The sequence below is a fragment of the Sphaeramia orbicularis genome, chromosome 19, assembly GCF_902148855.1.
Source record: "Sphaeramia orbicularis chromosome 19, fSphaOr1.1, whole genome shotgun sequence".
Taxonomy (NCBI): domain Eukaryota; kingdom Metazoa; phylum Chordata; class Actinopteri; order Kurtiformes; family Apogonidae; genus Sphaeramia; species Sphaeramia orbicularis.
This window is the reverse complement of record NC_043975.1, coordinates 14716344-14736751: the sequence shown is the minus strand read 5'-3', so window position 1 is coordinate 14736751 and position 20408 is coordinate 14716344. Positions and strand designations below refer to the sequence as shown.

The following is a 20408-nucleotide window of genomic DNA, read 5'->3' as shown; positions in this document are numbered from 1 at the left end:
TACATACTACCACTGGTTTATAGAAGTTGTTTTTACTGTTTTTACTGCTGTACATACTTCACATACATCAAGATTAGATCTAAATACAGCAACTGAGAAAAGCATGTGTCATTAGAACTTTACTGAACCAACAAACCTAAAGCTGGCCTTGGACATTTGCACAGTACTGCACCGTTCATTCATATGGAGAATTTGACCTATTTGATGCGGCCTCAGCTAAATGTTGGGTACTCAGATTAGTTTGCTTAGTTCTTGAGGAGGTCCCAGGACTACTGGAGCCTATCCTGGCTACCAACAGATGAAGATGGTGCACACCCTGGATGCATTCAGTTCATTGCAGACAAACAACCATTCAGTCTCACTTTCACACCTACTAGGATTTAGATTGATCCTATGAAGTTGTATGTCTGTGGATGGTGGGAGGAGGCCAGAGTACCTGAAGAGAACCCATGCAGACACAGGGAGAATGTGCAAACTCCAACACCTGTTCAAATGCTGGACTTTCTTGCTTTGAGGCAACAGTGCTGACCACTGCACCACAGTGCATTATTAAAACAAGTGGTACCAGGCATGACAAACCCTGCCCCTTGCACGTATTGTAGCTTATTTTGGCATCGATCCAGCTGATGTCATCGTGTGTATGTTTGTGGTGATGTCAGCATATCAATTGCCTCTATATATGTGCCAAGTTTGAAGTCAATTGAAACAAAATTGATGTTTTAGACATTTGAAATTTTGCCCATTTTAAGTAAATGGAATAAAAAAGATTTTAAAAATTCATAAAAAATTTTAACTTTGTCCTACTTTTCCCAAAATGTAACCACATGTATTCTGGCTCACTGGCAATCTATAAGCCCAATTTGATATGAATTCAACCAATAGTTTTACTGCTAGAGTGTAAAGAAGCAAAGAAGCAAACAAAGTGAACCAAAAACAATACCCCTTGCCTCCCCTTCAGGTGATGGGGTAATAAAACACAAATCCCTCTGTAGAGCATTTCAACATATTACAGGTGCAGCCTCCATCCTCCTGCGTTACAATTTATTTTTGAGTTGAGAAATTTCCACACTTCTCCTGAACATTGATATTTCATATAGCACATTTTCCTTATTTCCTACAGCTCTAATCTGTGACTGTTTGGGATGAATACATGTACTGTTACACCCCTAGTAATTAGTAGATTCTAATTAAAGAAGGCACGCTTATATTTTCTCCTCCTATTTCCGGTGAATATCTGGAACTTCTGTTTTACTTTTTCTGCTCTGCACGTTATTTCTTTTCCTGGTCCTCTCTTTCTATCCTGTGTTTTTGTTTCCTCGGTTGACTTGTGTTTTGTTGTCCAGTGAAACATTTGTATTTATGTGGATCTTCCATTTCTTTTTACCGTTTCTTTCTCCCTTCACTCCCCCCTCTGTAGAAGGTAAGCCTCACCTCTCTGGCCTCTTGGTTTGTGCAGCAGCATGTCTGACAGATGTGTGCCATCTGTCTTGTGCTTTGTGGTGCCATTGTGTGCTTTAAATAGCAGGAAAGTTTCCAGGTTAAGCTGTTGTCTGTTGATCCAGTAAATAAAGCAGAAAAGTGTTATGGAATGGTGTTTGTTGAGAAACTGGTAGCAGAGTTGCTGTATAAATGCAGTCTTTTCTTTGCTCTTTTTGGATTTAATTTGCTTCATAATGACGTTATATCATCTGTTTGTCCTCTTCCTGTGTCATGAAACCTCAGCATCTGCGTGTCCTCAACGGGTCGCGTTATTGACCGATCTGACTCATGCACTATTGATTTGGGTGTCTTTATTCCGCGTCGAGCAGCCTTTAACCAGGATGATCCGGTTTCTCTTGATAAGGAGGAGGACATACAGAAAATCTGACATGGATTTTATTCTATGAATGGCTAATTTTACACTGATTTGAACCAGTTTGTGCACCCATCTTTATTCCACTAGTATTAAACACACCCCATTACTAATGTGTGAGCCACATCCTGTCTGATTTTGCAGTAATACCCACCTGTGTGTTTGATTATAGGCTGTTATGAACGTGTGTTTGCATTTGCATTAAGACTGCAAAGACCTCCCTGTGTTTGACTTTTCACCCTCAACATGCACATGCAGGTGATAGAGCAGCTGCACAGGTTTCAACAGTGAACACATCCACCCACAATGCACCGCCCCGGATGATTTCACTTCTCACATTTTTACTTCCTGGGTTTTTTTTTTCTTTCCTTCTTTCTTCACCTCACATCACCTCCTAGTAACTCAAACAAATGTGCACTTTGTTTTCTTTTTGGTTTTGATAAAGGAAGTGTTTGAAACTCAGAACAGTGAAAAATGAGACAGGATTGGCTTATCGACTCACTGGAACCCCTATAAATCTCAAAAGACAAAAAAAATTTACTCTTCAGATAAAATGGGAGGTGAAATTTAATTGGCCTGTATTGCATCATTTTAACTACAGTTCTGCTTCTTCTCAGCAATTATTTGGTCATTTATTTTTTGATAATGGTTGACTAAGTCCATATACAAAACTATGCATTCGTATAGAAAATTAAAATAGTATGCAAGTTTTTAGCACATATACAATATGTGTCATATGGGGGTCCAGCACTAGAATATAGTAAGAATATTATATTTTTCAGCCCATATACTACATCTCTGTACTAAAATGCAGAAAATCTGAACCAGATTATAAGTAAACAGTCTGACAACAAAATCATTCCGATTTTTCTTCTGTTTTGTATCTGAGCCTTACAATACTCAGAAACCCCCTGAGATGGTGTTTAGCTTATTTCTAGACAAACATACAGATCAATTTAGCCATGTAACAGTTAAGTCAGAGTCTCTTCTCAGAATGAGTTCAGTCAGGTTGAAAAACATCATGTCCTTGAAACAAATTCAGGAGTTACTGTGAGAGCAACCTGCAGAAAAAAAAAAAGAAAATTCAGAAACACTCTTTACTGTTTCAGCATCTCTCAGCGCATTATTCTATTGTATTAAAGGGTAGAGTAAGCAGTTGAGTTAGTCTCAGGGTGGATTCATGTCTTCACAGTTAAGTCCAAGTGAACAGAGCTCAGTTTCTCCTCAGTGGGGTTTTTGTAGATGTGGATGTGGGACCATTTGTTGGGGCCGGTGGGTCTGAACTCCCAGGTGTTTGGGTCAAAAGGTTTCTGCTGTCTTGTGATTGGTATGAACCCAAACCAAGAGCTGCTGAAAGCCAGATGGATGATAAAACGAGGTCTGACTGGGAACTAGCACAGCTGTTCACATGTGGTTGTTTGTGTGTGTATGTGTGAACAGAAACCAAAACCAAATTAAAGGAGACATTCACCAACTCCTCTACTGGTTCAGACCAAAACAAACTGTAGGTATTACTCTCTGCACACCGTCTGGTCAGCACCAAACAGACACATCATGAAGCTGTGGGTTAACATTATGAAGCATTTAGTGACAATCATGAAAAACCAAATGATCATATGTATTTAAACACAATCTGTACATACTCTAGTGATCAAAAGACTTAAAATATGTCTATTTTCTCTAAAGGGAAGACCTACACATTTAATTATTATAACAGTCAGTCTGTCTTTGGTCTTTTCTGCACTATTATGATAGCAGTATCTACTTCCTGCAGATCAGTGTTGTTAATAATGCCTCAGTTGAGTAGCAGGGATACTGCTTCTATTTCAGAAATGTAAAGTGGTTTCCTATTTTCTATTATTATTCTATTTACTAAAATTGCAAGAAGGAACAAAATGTTTAGGTTACCAGAAACTGGCCAATAATATGCACTTCAGTTGTATGGGCCTTTTTTAGGCAACAAGAAATGGGTTAAAAATTTGGAGCTTTTATGTACCAAAGGAAGTAAAGAGACTTAAAAGTCAATGCAGACAACAACTACAGGCGTCCTGACTTTTGTTGAATACTTACAAATCCTCCATCTGTATGAAAACAATGGAAAAACTATGTTACCACACCCTCTGAAGTATTACAGGGACAATACTGAACTACAGGAAGTAGCCTATTACCATCACAATAACCAGAAAAATGCCGTAGAAATTAAACCAGACAGACAATTCTAACCCTTAAAATGTGGGTCTTTCCTTTAGAGAAGATGGAGGTGTTATATAGGCTTTGCCAAAACATCACCCCTCCAAGGATGTTGGAATGAAGTCTGTCTGCATCTGTACATAGACTAAAACAATTGACTTGATTGCTGAATATAACATTTTTAGATAATGTAGGACTCTGAGTTGATCCAGAACTGAGGGCATATTTTAATTGCTAGATCTACCATATTTGATTTTTTTTAACACTCCATCTATTCCACGCCCAGAAACAATAGGAACAATTGGTGATAGAAACATGAATCAGAATGTTGACAATATGTTTTAAGGGTCGAGGACTCAAGGATCCACCACGCTGAATATGTTATAGGGGCAGAGTGTTTGCAACCTGTAATTGTTTTGTCTCCTTTCACTTTCGTGCAGCGTTTTGTTCTGGTTTTCCCTATGTACAGCCTTTTCAAGCAGCCAGCTGTGAGCAGATCTCATTAGAGGTCAGGACAGATCATCATTTAGAAATTACAGCCAATAATGAACCTTATGGAAAACAGACTCAAACAGCAGAGTTGAACCAGACTGTCACAGTGTTGCATTATTTCCACTTCAGATATTTTTTAACAAATTCAAGAGGTTTTGCCATGTGTTAGAGTAAGTTGATATGGAACTCTTGTGAACTGCAGACTGAACTGCATGACATTGAGTGTCTTCTGAATGTAAAATAGTGCTGTGAACGATCAGCTCACTCAGTCGTCTGGTCTCCTGCTTTGCTCTGCTTTGTTTTATAAACTCAGACAATGAGTGGATTCATTGTCCAGTTGGCTGCTGTGGGACAGATTGTTGTATTTCCATCCGCTCTGATTGAGATACAATAGAGACTTGTTTGGCTTTTATAACACGACACGCTCATCATCGGAAAGAATGACTGAAACGGCATGTGCTACATGTTGTGCCTGACATATGTTACATGGACTTTGCTGATTGGGTTTGATCATGTTGGCTCTGGAGAAATTTGTAACCATGTAACTCTGTCCAGAACGTATGTGTGCCTTTGTGTTTTACATGTTCCTTCATTAGATTATAAAAGTAAAACGATTGCAGAAGTTTCAATGGGTCAGTACGTGACTCTTCAGTAGAAATACATTTATACCATGTCACACCAACCCACAGAGGATCACATTAAAATATCAATGTCTCTATTTAAAGAGACGATGTGTTTGAATGATTTAGGGCATTGATTAATGTCATTGTTAGTTTTCTTTGGCCGCATTGATCGTCTACTCACTTATTCCGTCTTTCACCCCAAAGGACACAGAGGCCATGAAGAGAGCTCTGGGGCTCATCGACTCGAAGATGGCCCAGGCCAAGAACTGGCTGAGGGATCCAAACGCTCAACCAGGTAACAAAGAAACACATCCCCTCTTTGTTTCAGTTACTGCTGCTTTTGCCTTTTTTGGGCGACGGGGGATTTTTGGGACATTCAGGCTGAAATTCTATCTGTGTCTATTCACTGGTATTTTTTGTGTGTTGTTTTTCGCTTCATAAGACTGAAAGTTAATCTTGTGTCCAAAAGCATTACACTTTTCACACATGCAACAAACAAACTTGACATAAGATTTAACGTAACAGCTCTGCATAGGAAGACCACCCTTATTATTTTCTGTGTACATCCAGTGCTCATTAACACCAGTGACTCTTATACCGCTGTCCTAGCTTGTTTGTTTGAAACCACTCACCTGTAATGAGGGTGAATGGTTCCTTCTCACAGTGGTTGGACTGTTATTCTCTTGCTTTCCAGCAACTGTGCGTCATCACTTTGAAAGTCACCCTCGCTATGTGAAAGAACAACAATCTTTGAAGTGCACGTACACCCCGAGAAGACCCATCTTTGCATGTGCTGTTTTGTTTTGTAGAGATTTAATCATTTCAATACTGCAATGTGTTTCCTCATGCGCACATATTCTGCCTGCTGCAACATCCTGAGTTCAGTGTTGTTCAAGAACAAGCCAAAAAACCTAGAGAACTTTTATCCTTTTTCCAGAATGATAGTGAAGAGTGCCAGACCGATCAACAGCACTATAACAAATGTGGAAATAGAGCTGGATGCGTGAGACAACTACTGTATTATTTCCAGTGTAGCTGTTGCTCCTAACACTGTACACTGTTAACATAAAGTTGGAATAATTTTCTTATCACACACATTCCTCTTTTTATTCCTATTTATACACATCAGTAATCACCTTTGATCAGGTGCAATGATTACATACTGAATTCCAGTTACACTTTATTTATGAAGAATAAACCATATTGTCGCAATCATTTCATGAGAAGAGATGAAAATATTTAGTTTTAACTTCATGGGCAAGAGTGGGTTTTTTTACTTTATTTTTCTTATTTTACTACAAATATGGTTAAACATAGATAACACAAACAACAGGATCAGGGAGTCACAACTTATATAGGAAAAATAATAAATAAATACATAAATAAATATGCATTCCCACACAGTGTAAATGTATATGCATATGTTACACCTGTTTAGGCAGGTTTAAGCAGGTAGCATTTTAGAAGTTACTGAGCAAAGAAGAGGGCCCCCTTTGTCTAATGTCCTTCTCCTACATCCTTTTGTTGCCTCAGATTATAAGTGATCTTCTTAATACGATGTAACTGATTCACAATATTTATAAAGGTGTCCACAGAAGGACCGTGTTTTTGAAGCCAGCATCTTGTGATAGCTTTCTTGCTGGCTGATGGGCAACTGTGTATGAATGAGCACAGAGTAGGGGTGAAGAAATATCTCAAATGAAATAATCCAGAATGTTATCATTATAAAACAAAATGGCCAAAAAGAAACTAAATGGTGAGAAATTCCTATGAGAATACCCCTTCAGGTGAGAAATTAGACACAGTTTTCTAATATCGAAATAAAAATCCAGTAATCTGTATTTTTGGTTTGAAGAAGTCATAACATAACTTTAAAAAAATCACTGGATTTAGTGTTTGGGCCAAGGCTATTTAAGAATACACTGAGATTTGGAAACAGTGACCATAGGAAGCTGTGAACATAAAACCATGGTTGAGAACCTTCAGCAAACAGCTGCTCTTACCTAATAATGTTTTGTGTATTTGTATCAGGAGCAACACTGAAGTCCTTTTAATGACAAGACAAGGAGGTTTCAAAATGTGTTAATGATCTTACAAAGGCTAGTTTTCAATTTAACTGAAATCTGCAGAAAGTCACACATGAAGTTAAACTGATGTCAGTGATGTTTATAAAAGGAATTTAATCACATTTAGTATGAAAACTATCAACCTGTATTATGTCAGTGATCAGTGTGACCTTTCCTACTTGAGCCAGATGCAGCATTTGATTTATATGTATAATAGTAATAGATATGTGTATCCCTAAAAAGGAAATTAAAAGTGAAATGTGTGTGACTCTGGTGTCCTGTGGTGCTTTTCAGGGGATGCGGGTGAGCAGGCCATCCGTCAGATCCTCGATGAAGCTGGGAAAGTCGGAGAACTTTGCGCAGGGAAAGAGCGCAGAGACATCCTGGGCACGGCCAAGACCCTGGGCCAGATGACCGATCAGGTGTCTGAGATGAGAGCCAGGTACACTTTATCTACCTCACTGTGTGTTAGAAAACTTGTCAATGTATTTTCCGTTGGTTTTATCGATGCGGACATGCTCTTTAAGTACCGTAGTTTGATTTTCCAGCTTCTGAAGAACAGCATGTCTAGGGCGGTAAGCATATTAGAAAGGATTATGGTGTGTAAGAGTGGAAGTGATACCCTCCTGATAGGAAGTCACCAGGGACTCTCAGTGGAGTAAACGCAGCTGTCTGGTATTAATCCTTAATCTACTTTAGCCCCTGCTACAGTGACTGAAAACGGTGAGGTACCCATGAGACTTGTCTGGAAACGGAGGTGTTAAGTTATGATGTTCTGTTCTCACACAGGAAGAACATAAGGCTTAAAGTTTAGAATAAACAAACAGGGCATAAAAGGTGAAGTGATGCTGCAGCTTATGGTGCACACATGTTTTCCCCGTCCGTCTTAGAGGTCAAGGGGCATCTCCAGCTGCCATGCAGAAGGCCCAGCAGGTTTCCCAGGGCCTCGATGTCCTCACGGGGAAGGTGGAAAACGCTGCTCGCAAACTGGAGGCCATGACGAACTCAAAGCAGGCCATCGCCAAACGGATCGACGCCGCTCAGGTCAGCCTTTTCCAAGTTCATTCAATGTTTCCATCACATATATTTGACTCTGTTTTTAATGTTTTTCCTCTTCCTGTCCCTGCAGAACTGGCTGGCAGACCCCAATGCCAGTCCAGAGGGAGAGGAGAACGTCAAGGCTCTCCTCGCTGAGGCCAAAAAGATTGCAGATATGTGCGAGGACCCCAAAGAGAGGGAGGACATCCTGCGATCTATCGGAGAGATCGCTGCTCTCACTGCCAAACTGTCGGATCTCAGAAGACAGTAAGTTAACCAGACACTTTTCATGTTTTATTTTCTCCCGTCAATCATGAGCCTGCTCCTCTGCTTTCACTCTGGGTGACTGCTGTTCTGACGCTCTCATACATTAGTTTAATCATCTCCATATTGTCATCATCATATTACAGCTGTTTACTTCTACTGTCACCAGGAAACAAGATTAGTCTGTTTTGACTTAAACATGTAAACAGTTCTGGTTCTAACTGGTTCTACACGTGGGCCATTCTACTGAATTGATGCTAACTGTAGTCCCCGAACAAAAAGGCTATTTTAAAAAGCATAATAAACATGTAATTCTTACGTACTTACTAAGGTCCCTGTATTGTACACGGTCATAATTTGGCTGAAACCTGCCTCCTACTCTTTAATGGCTGCATGGTGAGGTTTTGGCCACAACAATTTTTGATTATATTGAACTGATTTCACAGAGTATTAAATACAAACTTAGCAAGCATTTATTTGTTCATTCATTCATTTTGTCTAACTGCCTAATCCCCTGCAGGGTCAGGAGGACTGGAGTTTAATCCATATGACATTAGGAGAAATCCCGATAAACCCTTAATAGGTCACCAGTTCATCATAGGATGCATGTATAGACACAGACAACCATTAAACTTGTGCATTCATACCAACATACAGTACTGTGCAAAAGCCCCAGTCAAACATTAGGTTTGTTGGTTTAACAAAGTTCTAATGATCACACATACATTTCTCAGTCTCCATATTGACATACAAACTGGATATATGTGAAGTATGTAAAGCAATAAAAACAATTTCAGCAAAAAAAAGCTTCTATAAACCAATGTGGTCGTATTTAGTGTGGCCTCCCTTTGCACTTAACATGTGTTTAACCCTTTCGTTCAGACAATATTAGATTTATTCCTGATGTTTTATACCAGGTTTCATTCACCATATGTCAGATGTTTCTAATTGTTTGTACTGTTTCTTGTCATGGGGTCAGGGGTCACATTAAATAGTGACTTTAACCTTTCCAACCCATTTAGTTAAATGTTTTGTGTATCTTTTAAGGCTGTGCACATATTTCCTGTACTTTGTTGTTGTATGTGAAGCCAAGAGAATGAGAAATAAATATGTATGCTTATTTCAACCCTGCAAAAACAAGAAAGCAAGAGGTTCCCTAAGATGTTTGCATAGTGCTGTAAAAAGAACATTTTTCTGCTAAATTCATTCGTCATTCACTTCATTGCATAATATATATGTTTGGGAGTGATGGTCTTTAAACTTTCTCACTGATTTACAGACTTCTGAACAAATAAAACCACAAAATATGGAGCCAAAAATGTAGAGCTAAAGTAAAATCAACATCTTTTTTGATGGCATTCTTTCATAACAGTTTTTATACGTTGAAATTTAGGAGTTAAGGTTTAGGACAGCCAATTCCTATTGAAAATATATATACATTATGTTTTTGTATGCGTTCATGCTATCAGATACAATATTGAGCTTCACTAGATAATAGACAGATCTTAGTAAACATCTAGATCTACTTAAAAGCTTTTTAAGTTGTTTTTTGGTTTTGGGACTGCAGTTTCCATCAGTTCAACAGAACATCCCAAATATTAAGGCAGAAGACCCATGGAAACACTTCTTCGACTTCTTCTAAGGTTGTATATGGAAGATTAGTGGGTTCTTGTGGACTTTGGAAGCCGGTCATTTGTTGACGTTAGCGAACTCCTTTTCTAGGCCAACGGCTGTCTCGGTTTTCCGACACTGATTTCTCTGTGGAGGACTCAGATCAGTTTTTCTGCCAAAATCCTTACACTTGCTCTGCTCCTGTTTCTCTACAGCATCAACAGTGCGCAACACTAGCTACCATTTAGTTTAGAAACCAAGCCACCTAACAAGAACAAATGACCAATGTAAACTTCACATATACAAACATGCAGCTTCCATACAGAATCTTTAACTTTCACAGGTGAGTTTGCAATCATTTTTCAAGTACAGAATGTTTACTGATCACACACAGATTTTTTATATTATGCTTCATCTTGTGTACAGTTTTTATGTGTGACCCCGGGTTTGTAAAATCAGCTCTTTCTGAGAAATTGCTACAGCTTTGGTCTGAACCCATGTTGTGGAATAGGCTTGAAGGAATTCCAATGATATAAGATTATACAGTAACCTCTGACCACAAACCTCAGCCTCCTAGCCTCCAGTCCTACCAAACAGGCATTTCTTACATTTTCATCATTTTATTCTTTTTTTTTTTTTTTGTCTAGTTTGAGAAACACAGCTTTTGTTCAGCGTGTATGGTTATTTTTCTGTGTTTCTGTCATTTTTGGGCAGTCGACTATGAAATGTAGACAGGAAAAATGTGGAACGTGTTACCTGAATGAATGATCCACAGCAGGTATCCTTTACAGATGAAAATAACTAAATTTTGCAAAGAATTTCTGGGGAATGTTTCAACCCTGGTGTGAATCGATCCTTTCAAGTTGCAGCAGGCCATGTATGGAGTTTATTTTCAGCCCTATCTTTAAAATAAGCATCACTGCAGAACTTTTTGCTGTCTTTAATTCCTTATAGGGGTAAAGGTGACACTCCTGAGGCCCGTGCTTTGGCCAAACAGATCGCAACAGCTCTGCAGAACCTGCAGTCCAAAACCAACAAGGCTGTGGCCAACAGCCGGCCGGCAAAGGCAGCCGTCCACCTGGAGGGGAAGATAGAGCAGGCCCAGCGCTGGATCGACAACCCCACCATGGATGACAGCGGTGTGGGTGCGTCTGGCAGACATATCTGGTTCTCACACACTCCTTCACATTCCTTCCACCGCTCCAGTGGTTAAATTACGGAGCAGATGCTGAGGACATGTCACTCTCTGATGTACTCAGCATTCCACAACACTTTCCTTGGTTTTGGCTCGGTTCCTCTGAATCCTGGACATCATCTACATGTTTACAATAGAGCTACAGGCTCACTACTCTGTTAGCTGCCTCTGTTTAATGAAGCTTTTACAAACATTTAGAAACAATACAGAAAAAGCTTTCCCCTCTAGTGTTAACACAAGCAGCTTGTAAAAGTCCAGAATTACACGGTGAGCATTTAATGGGCAACTATTTACAGTCCAGGAAGAGGGTAAAGTCAGTGTTGGCATAAACAGCACCTCAAAGAAATGCTTAACTGAAAGATATGTTTTTAATGACTAAAACACTTACAGGTTATTAAGACAGTTCTTTTATAGGCCACTTAATGGAATTAGCACAGACTACAGTCTCACAACCAGACAAGGTTATTATAGTTAATGAAAACTAAAATTAGGTATTAAAAAACTGACATACTAAAAATCTGAAAAAAAAAACACAAAGCAAATGCAGTAACTCTCAGGTATTTTAATCATATATACCTAAATTGGCATTTACATGTAACTAAAAACTATTTGTTTTATTGAGAATGGGTTCAATAAAATGAACAACCAACTGTCTGTTTCATACAGAAAGCTCTCTCTAATTTCCATGTGCATCTGTGTGTTTAGGTCAGGCAGCGATCCGTGGGCTGGTGGCCGAGGGCCGCAGGCTGGCCAATGCTCTGCCTGGTCCGTACAGGCAGGAGCTGCTGGGTAAATGCGAGCAGGTGGAGCAGCTCATGGCCCAGCTGGCCGACCTGGCCGCCCGGGGTGAAGGCGACTCCCCTCAGGCTCGTGCCGTAGCTCAGCAGCTCCAGGAGGCCCTCAAGGTAAGACCCATCACAGTGAAGTCATTCTGACAGAGCCAGGAGTCAGAGGTTGAAACAGATGAGCAGCGCCATCTGCTGGTCATCTGAAGAGGAAAGAAAAAAATGAACATGTACAGTAATAAGTAGAGTAATGCATTTCTAAAGTTTACAAAGTACATCTCATAAAACATCTAAACCGTATTTATTTATGCCCATAATCATCCAGGATTGCAGCCTCATTAAACTATAAATAATTGATCACGAAGAAAGTTATAGGAGACAGATCAGTTCTCAGCTCTTATCTGTCACACATATGCCATAAGCACAGACAGACTGTAATATTATAGGGCTTATGACGTGTCAACACACACAGAATAGCATGTTACTGATATGTGATTCACTCCCACTGATGTCAAGACCTAGTAAAAAAGGGTTAGTAACAAAATTAGGAATGATTAGTATGAACCAGATAATAGTAGAGAAAAGAAGTGTTCACTCCTTTGAAAAGTTGAATTCTCCATTTTCCCAAAACTAAACAGGCTGCACATTTTTTATGAGAGAAATATGACACAGTAAACGTTCTTATCAATATAGAAACACAATATAAGGTAAAAAATCAACATGCGAGTCTGAATTACTACAGGAACAAACTATGTCTGCACTTTACTCTTTATTGGGCCTTAAACTATTTGATCCTGTGACCTTGAACTTTGACCTTTCAACCTCAAAATACATGGATTGTCAGGCAACGTTAGAGCAAAGTTGAGTCATCTTGGCTCTATATGTCAATTATAGTGCAATCATATGGTGCAAGCAAACAAACACAGAAAGACAATCCTGAGTCCGTTGCTGTAGGTTATAAAAACTGAAAATAAGGACTCTGTTATTTAAGTAAAACACAAACCAGGTAGATTTGAAGGTTAAAAATATATGTTTATTATGTTTTTGCCCAAATTTAAACATGCTTTCACTAGTGCTCAATATTATTGTGTAGGCAGTGAATGTAAGTTTTTGTATTTCTATCAATTTATTTATATATTTTAATTTTACAGTGCAAAACAGGCAATTAATGACTAATGGAAACTCTCCTGTATTTTCTGTCCTTGTTTTAGTAATTTTTAAACTGTGACTTGGAAGTTAGTTGTTTCTTTTTTTTTTTCAGATAGATTTTACATTTATATTTTCTCTCTTACCAAGTATTAGCATGAGTTGGAGTGATTCAGACAAAGTAAAAATCAAATGTCAGTTGAGAACATATTCTTGTCTTCTCCTCAGGACCTGAAAGGTAAAATGCAGGAAGCGATGACTCAGGAGGTGTCCGACATCTTCAGCGACACCACAACCCCCATTAAGTTACTGGCAGTGGCAGCTACTGCTCCTCTGGACGCCCCCAACAGAGATGAGGTGAGAGCTGCAGCCACCTCATGTCTTAGTCCTGATCTTATGTTTCTCGCAGTTCTTCTGTGTAATTGTTTGATTTGACCACGTGAAGGTTTTCGAGGAAAGAGCCGCCAACTTCGAGAACCATGCCAACAAACTTGGCACCACAGCAGAGAAGGCCGCTGCTGTCGGCACTGCCAACAAGAGCACAGTGGAGGGAATCCAGGCTGCCGTCAAGTCGACCAGAGACCTAACACCACAAGTACGTCGAGCTTTAGTGTTTATATCGGTTTCCGTTTACGCCTGACCTCCACATGGCTCCAGTGTTTCTTCTGCCAAGTCATTAGCAGCCGTCTTTGGACTGACAGTAAATGGATGCAATCGTGTTTTTAGGTGGTTTCTGCGGCCCGGATTCTGCTGAGAAACCCTGGAAACCAAGCAGCGTACGAACACTTTGAGACCATGAAGAACCAGTGGATCGACAATGTGGAGAAAATGACAGGTTAGATTTGATAGTAGTAGTAGTTTAGTAGTTTATTCGGTTGTTAATTACTTTAAATAACAAACAAAAACAACATATCCATTGTTCCATATACAATAAAAAGAAACTGACAGTAGAGCAGGTGTGAATCCAAGCAATGAAAAAAACACTAATAAAATCATAATGTTCTTGGCAGGTGATAAGTTACTACATCAATAATTTAACCAGTCATCTGTTAAAATCTGTTCTGACATGGTTTGGTTGTGATGTTCAGGTTTGGTAGACGAGGCCATCGATACTAAATCCCTCCTGGACGCTTCAGAAGAGGCCATCAAGAAGGATCTGGATAAATGCCGCGTTGCCATGGCCAACCACCAGCCGCAGATGCTAGTCGCCGGCGCCACCAGCATCGCCCGCAGAGCCAACCGAATCCTCCTGGTGGCCAAGCGAGAGGTAGAGAACTCAGAGGATCCCAAATTCAGAGAAGTGGTGAAGGCAGCGTCTGACGAACTGAGCCAGACCATCTCCCCCATGGTGATGGACGCCAAGGCGGTGGCAGGAAACATCCAGGATCCAAGTACGTCAGTGGGGACAACAGACTCTGAGCTTTGGTTTTAGATGGATGAGAAGGTTTCCAATAACGTGTTTGTGATCCGCAGTGCTTCAGAAGGGCTTCCTGGACTCGGGTTACAAGATTCTTGGTGCTGTTGCGAAGGTGAGGGAAGCCTTCCAGCCTCAGGAGCCAGACTTCCCACCACCTCCTCCTGAACTTGATCAACTCAATGTAAGAAAGCCTTTATACTTTTGAGTTTAAGCACATATGTGAGCATTCAAAAAATCCAACAGGTTAATAAACACATCCAAAATATATAGAGTATCTAAACCAGAGTATTCTAAAGCTTCAGTGTATTTTAATGCTGTAAACAGATTTATCAGGTCAACATATCTGTTTACATCATCAAAATATATTGAAACTGTCAGTGTGATGTGGCCTTTTGCCTCCTTTTTGCCTCATGTTTGTGGTTGAAGCAGAGACACACCTGATTTTTGCTTTTGTCCCCTGGAGGATGTGCAGAAAGACTGTTTTCTACCAGAACATTCAAATTTTTTTCCTCCTAATTGTTCCCCACACACCATCAGTGCGACATCATTCACTCTTCTTTTCTGCTGATTTTGGTTTAGATGTGGCTGTGACAATCAAGACATTTTAATTTTAATTGTAAATATTTGCAGTTACCAACCTAAATTGTCATTTTCTGTCATTTTTACTATTATAGTATAAGCCTAATGAAAATATAGTAAAACGCCTACACTCGTCCTTTGTCTTTGCAGCTTAATGATGAAGCTGCACCACCAAAGCCTCCTCTTCCTGAGGGTGAGGTTCCTCCGCCCAGACCTCCTCCCCCAGAGGAGAAGGACGAAGAGTTCCCTGAGCAGAAGGCCGGAGACATGGTCAACGAACCCATGATGGTGGCAGCTCGGCAGCTCCACGATGAGGCCCGCAAATGGTCCAGCAAAGTAAGTGACGCTGTAACAGACTTTTATTCTGAAGGTCTATACCATAAGACTAACATGTTCCTCGTAGGGAAACGACATCATCGGCGCGGCCAAACGAATGGCGCTGCTCATGGCCGAGATGTCCCGTCTGGTGCGTGGAGGAAGCGGCAACAAGCGCGCCCTCATCCAGTGCGCTAAAGACATCGCTAAGGCCTCTGATGAGGTCACACGGCTCGCCAAGGAGGTCGCCAAGCAGTGTACCGACAAACGCATCCGGACCAACCTGCTCCAGGTCAGGACATGAACCCTCTGAGTGATAAGAAAACTAATCGATAACAATGCAATTCAGTCTGAATGAAGCTAGATTAGTAGTTACTTTAAAATAGTGTGACGGTATGGAGGGCAATACACACTTTATGTGCTTTTCAATTAATTATAATAGCTTTCAGACGCTGCTCAGAGAGAACAAGCAATTTGAATATTTTGTGACACTTGGATTGTTTTGACAATTGATTCAGTTTTTCCTTCAGATAGTAATGATTTTTGTATTTTCTGACTGTGTTTCAGGTTTGCGAGCGCATTCCCACCATCAGCACACAGCTCAAAATCCTGTCCACAGTCAAAGCCACCATGTTGGGTCGGACCAACATCAGTGAAGAAGAATCAGAGCAGGTGAGAACAGACTATCTCTTACTGATATTATAAACATGACGAGCATTAAAGACATTACCATAAGTGTCATTTCATTCAACCATGGGATGTTAATTTCAATTCTCCTTTTAAAGATGAATTCGTATCATTCTGGTTGTTTTATTGTTATTACCAAGTTACTGTTCACTGAAAAATCAACACTCTTTATTAACTACATCTGAATTATACAATGAAGTCATTGTTTTAACACCAAAATAATGATCTGTAATTAAAAGGTGTGCTGATACTGATGTAATATTTTACTTAACTGAATGAAAATAGATGTATGTGTGTACTGTTTGACGTCTGGCTGGACACTATAATACATTTCAAACCTTAGAATAAAGAGCACTGATCGATTCCTGGATTATTATTGTGAATAAAAATGCTGATCTTTTGGACTGTTACTTATTAAACAATGAAACAATACGTTCTTATCATTCAGATCCTGTTTTGTTCCAACATAATAACCAGGACTGGATTGTATTCCAGTCCAGTATCACAGAGTTCATCTTATTTTCCAAAAATATACTTGAAATACTTTCCCTCACAGTCTGGTATTGTTTCTTTTTCCTGCAGGCGACAGAGATGCTGGTCCACAACGCTCAGAACCTGATGCAGTCTGTGAAGGAGACGGTCAGGGAGGCCGAGGCTGCGTCCATCAAGATCCGGACAGATGCTGGTTTCACCCTCCACTGGGTCCGAAAGACCCCCTGGTACCAGTAAGAGACGACGGGCTGGGAGGACGCCGCATGGACAAATCTGTGCTTTACCTACGATATATCATCACTGCAGCCCGCGTTAGTCACATGACCTGTCTGTAACCGCTGCTGCCGTGGTGAAACGTAAAAGATGGGACTGTCGGTGCGAGTTATGGCTTAGATTCTTACTGGGAAGGTTTTTTTTTTTTTTTTGGGAAAGTGTGTAAAAAATATGTTTTAAAGCTTATTTTGACAAATCCCAGGAATATATATATTTTGATTAGAGGTTGGATTTCATATAATGTAAGGTTGTCTCTTCGAAAACACAGTAAGTTAAATTTAAAGACAGTTTTCTATCTTTGTACTGAGAATTTTATTATCAGTTGTTCACCTTTGCTACCACAAACACACACGGAGATGTTACAAGTATAGCTCAGCTCACTCACAGCTAAATTTATCCAGCGGTATTATATCTGTTTACACTCGTTAGTACTACATTATCATACCTGAAAGAGAAACACTGTTTTTTTTTTTTTTATTTTACATTTGTTAATGCAATTGTAGCATTGTTTATTTTCTTCTGCCAAAGACATTCTGCCAAGTAGAATCATCAGCTTAAACAATTCTGAAGAGTTAATCGAAGTAATGGTTGAAGGTGATCTTTGAGTCAAAATGCCAAAAAAATTGACCTAATACCTTGATTGTTTTTTGCATTCGATCCAGCCCCAGCAGACATGACATCATTTTGTCTCGTGTCATGTTTCATAGAGGACAAAAAACTGGACACTGTATACTAGCGCTCATAACTCAGACACAATTTCCGAGTCTTTTCAGCCATTGATACGTTCACCACGAAGGATTAAAAACATGCAGTGTGGTTACTTTAATGCCCTTTATTAACGCTTAAAGTCACTCCAGTCCTGGGAACTGAAAGGATTCCTCAGATAAATGGTGAGCTACAGTCATGGAAAAAATTATTAGACCATCAAAAACAATGGTTATGCTATCAAGTACTAACTCCTGTGTGTATCATGTGACTAAAACAGACAGAAAAGAAAACATGGAATGCCTTAAAGCACTGTTTTTGGCAGTACAATGCCATAGATATTGATGTAACTTAAGTGATTTTGGTTATTATCAAGAAAACATAGAAAATGGTTAGGTATCAGCTCTTAAATTAAACTCTCGAGCTATTTTTGTTGTTATCATTATATTTGTCCAAACAAATGTACTTTTAGTTGTACCAGGCATTAAAATGAACAAGAAACTGAAGAAAACAAGGGTGATCTAATAATTTTTTCCATGTCTGTAGGTTTGTCGAAAAGATCTAGAACAAGTAGGAAGATTAGTGCGCAACTAAATCCACTGATTTTTCATCCTAATTCTCTATCAAAACACAATGAAAAACTATACAAAGCTACAGCCTTAAAATAAATGGTAGTAGAAATAAAAAGCTGCAAATTGTGACCAATCAGAAATGTACAGAGCTGTAAAGCCCGCCCCCAATGCAGCTGAACTATAAGGAAGTAGCTCCCCTCAGAGCAGGAGCTGTTCTGGGGGTAAAATAAAGTCCCTGGAACTAAATAAAGACCTCGGTCCCTGTGGTGGAGACATGTTCCTCCAAAAGTGGCCACTTCCTGCAGAAGAAACGCCACCAAATACAACACTTCAGACGCCGCTGTGTTCCCAGCAGTTTGTCAATAACACCTTCACAACAGCACACGATTCGGATCCCTGCATCAGACTTTTATAAGATAAGAAATCACATGCACCTTGTGATATTTATTTACAGTCTGTGTGAAAAGACCGGCAGAGCGCTGTTTGATTTTGCATAGTTATGGTTCCAGTAAAAACGGGAATAATGACCCTGAAGAACACAGTCATGTTCATAGGTCATTTTCAGGAGACTTGAGGACGTTTATCATTGTATGCAAGTTTAGTTTGAGTGCAGGATGAGTCAGGGTTTCACAATAGAGATGCTAAGCCCCGCCCCCTTCAGGTCCATCCCAAGAGACTGTATTACAGATTTTTTTTTTTTTTTAATTGCATTACATTCAATAGCAAGAGACAAGTCACTTTTCAATCACCTTTGAAGTATGCATCATTTACATATATGATGTGTACTAGCTTGAAAGATAATTTTACAAGTCAGAGTCATTGTAAAACTTGATCAGACTGAAAACACCTAAATAACACACCAGAAAGTCATTGTAACCATCTCTGCACAATCTGTCCAGTCACTGTTGAAGTTTCTGCAGCTTCAATGTGACCAGAGTTGTTTTTATATTCGACTTTAATACTTTTTTCATCTCATTATTGAAAATTTAGGTAAAATATGTAGCTGCAGTTATGGTAATGTTTATCAAGTGTAACAACAGATGCAGCTCAACATATAAATAAAGGTTTCTTTACAATTTTTGGCACAAACTGTGACTTTCTAGACTTGTAAAATGATCTTTTAATTTGACGAACATAAGTGGTGACGCCTTCCTAACCGGACCATAATGATTTCTCCCTCTCCACTGACTGCTGTGAATATTTTTTCCGAAATGAAGCCCCATTGGGATTGTTTTCCAGGAAGTGACAAACTTTTTCAACACCAGTAGTCTACCTACAAACTTATGTCACAGTTGCTATAGCGACACATTTAGTTCCAGACATATTAAAAAAAGAAAAACATTTCATGGAGACTTTTCTAATCCAAACATAAATTGACAAACCTCTGTAGGCCAATAGATACTAGAAATAATCAATAGTTGCAGCTGTAATGGTTGTCCTTTGGTGATAAATACAGGTTTGAATTTTAAGGGCTAGTCTTTTTAAACAAAAAGCAGGTGAAAGAGTAAAGTTCTCACATTCTAGTTATGTTTAATGTGTTGCTTTGAGATTAACAGGGAGGCTTGTGTAACTGTATGAGGCCTTGTCACATTAAAATGTTCCTTATTTTTATAAAAATTCTCAGAGGTGAGTCCTGCCTGCTGTCTGTTTCTCTTTCTAAACACTGCACAGTTGTCCGCCAGTCAGTTTTTATTATGATATACTGTATGAATTGCACACTTCTAGGTAGTCAAGGGAATGTCTGAGACAAAGCACAGCATCATCTGCAAAAAAAACCTTCATTTTACGTTGTCACATTTGTCTCAATACACTAAAAACAACCGGCCGCTTTTCGTGGCAGCTGTAGGTGATTATTCTGAAATGTCTGAATGTGTCGTTTTAATACCAACTGATGTGCCTTGTGACTTTATTTGCAGCCGATACTGTTTTCTTTTACTGATGATGTTTTGTATCACAGTGTTGACTTGTCGAAACACTTGTTGTACATGATTCTTCGATGAAATAACACCTGCTTCGTGACTTTTACAGAGAATCTAATCAAGCACTATGCAAACCCTGTTAATGGTTAAAAGAAATTTCAGAGATATGCAAAAGTTAAGTGGGTTC

General features: G+C 39.4%; 1 protein-coding gene across 1 annotated transcript in view; it reads left to right on the top strand.

Moving 5' to 3' along the window:
* LOC115410096 (vinculin) overlaps positions 1-16989 on the top strand; it is a 49993-nt gene extending 33004 nt beyond the window's left edge. The window contains exons 7-21 of the mRNA XM_030121541.1: positions 5362-5452; positions 7518-7665; positions 8114-8267; positions 8353-8528; positions 11091-11281; positions 12037-12236; positions 13491-13619; positions 13708-13857; positions 13989-14097; positions 14351-14653; positions 14736-14860; positions 15409-15594; positions 15662-15865; positions 16141-16245; positions 16843-16989. Of these exons, the coding sequence (XP_029977401.1) occupies positions 5362-5452; positions 7518-7665; positions 8114-8267; positions 8353-8528; positions 11091-11281; positions 12037-12236; positions 13491-13619; positions 13708-13857; positions 13989-14097; positions 14351-14653; positions 14736-14860; positions 15409-15594; positions 15662-15865; positions 16141-16245; positions 16843-16989 (2418 nt within the window). The remainder of the gene's footprint in view (positions 1-5361; positions 5453-7517; positions 7666-8113; positions 8268-8352; positions 8529-11090; positions 11282-12036; positions 12237-13490; positions 13620-13707; positions 13858-13988; positions 14098-14350; positions 14654-14735; positions 14861-15408; positions 15595-15661; positions 15866-16140; positions 16246-16842) is intronic.
* The last annotated feature ends 3419 nt before the right edge of the window (positions 16990-20408 follow it).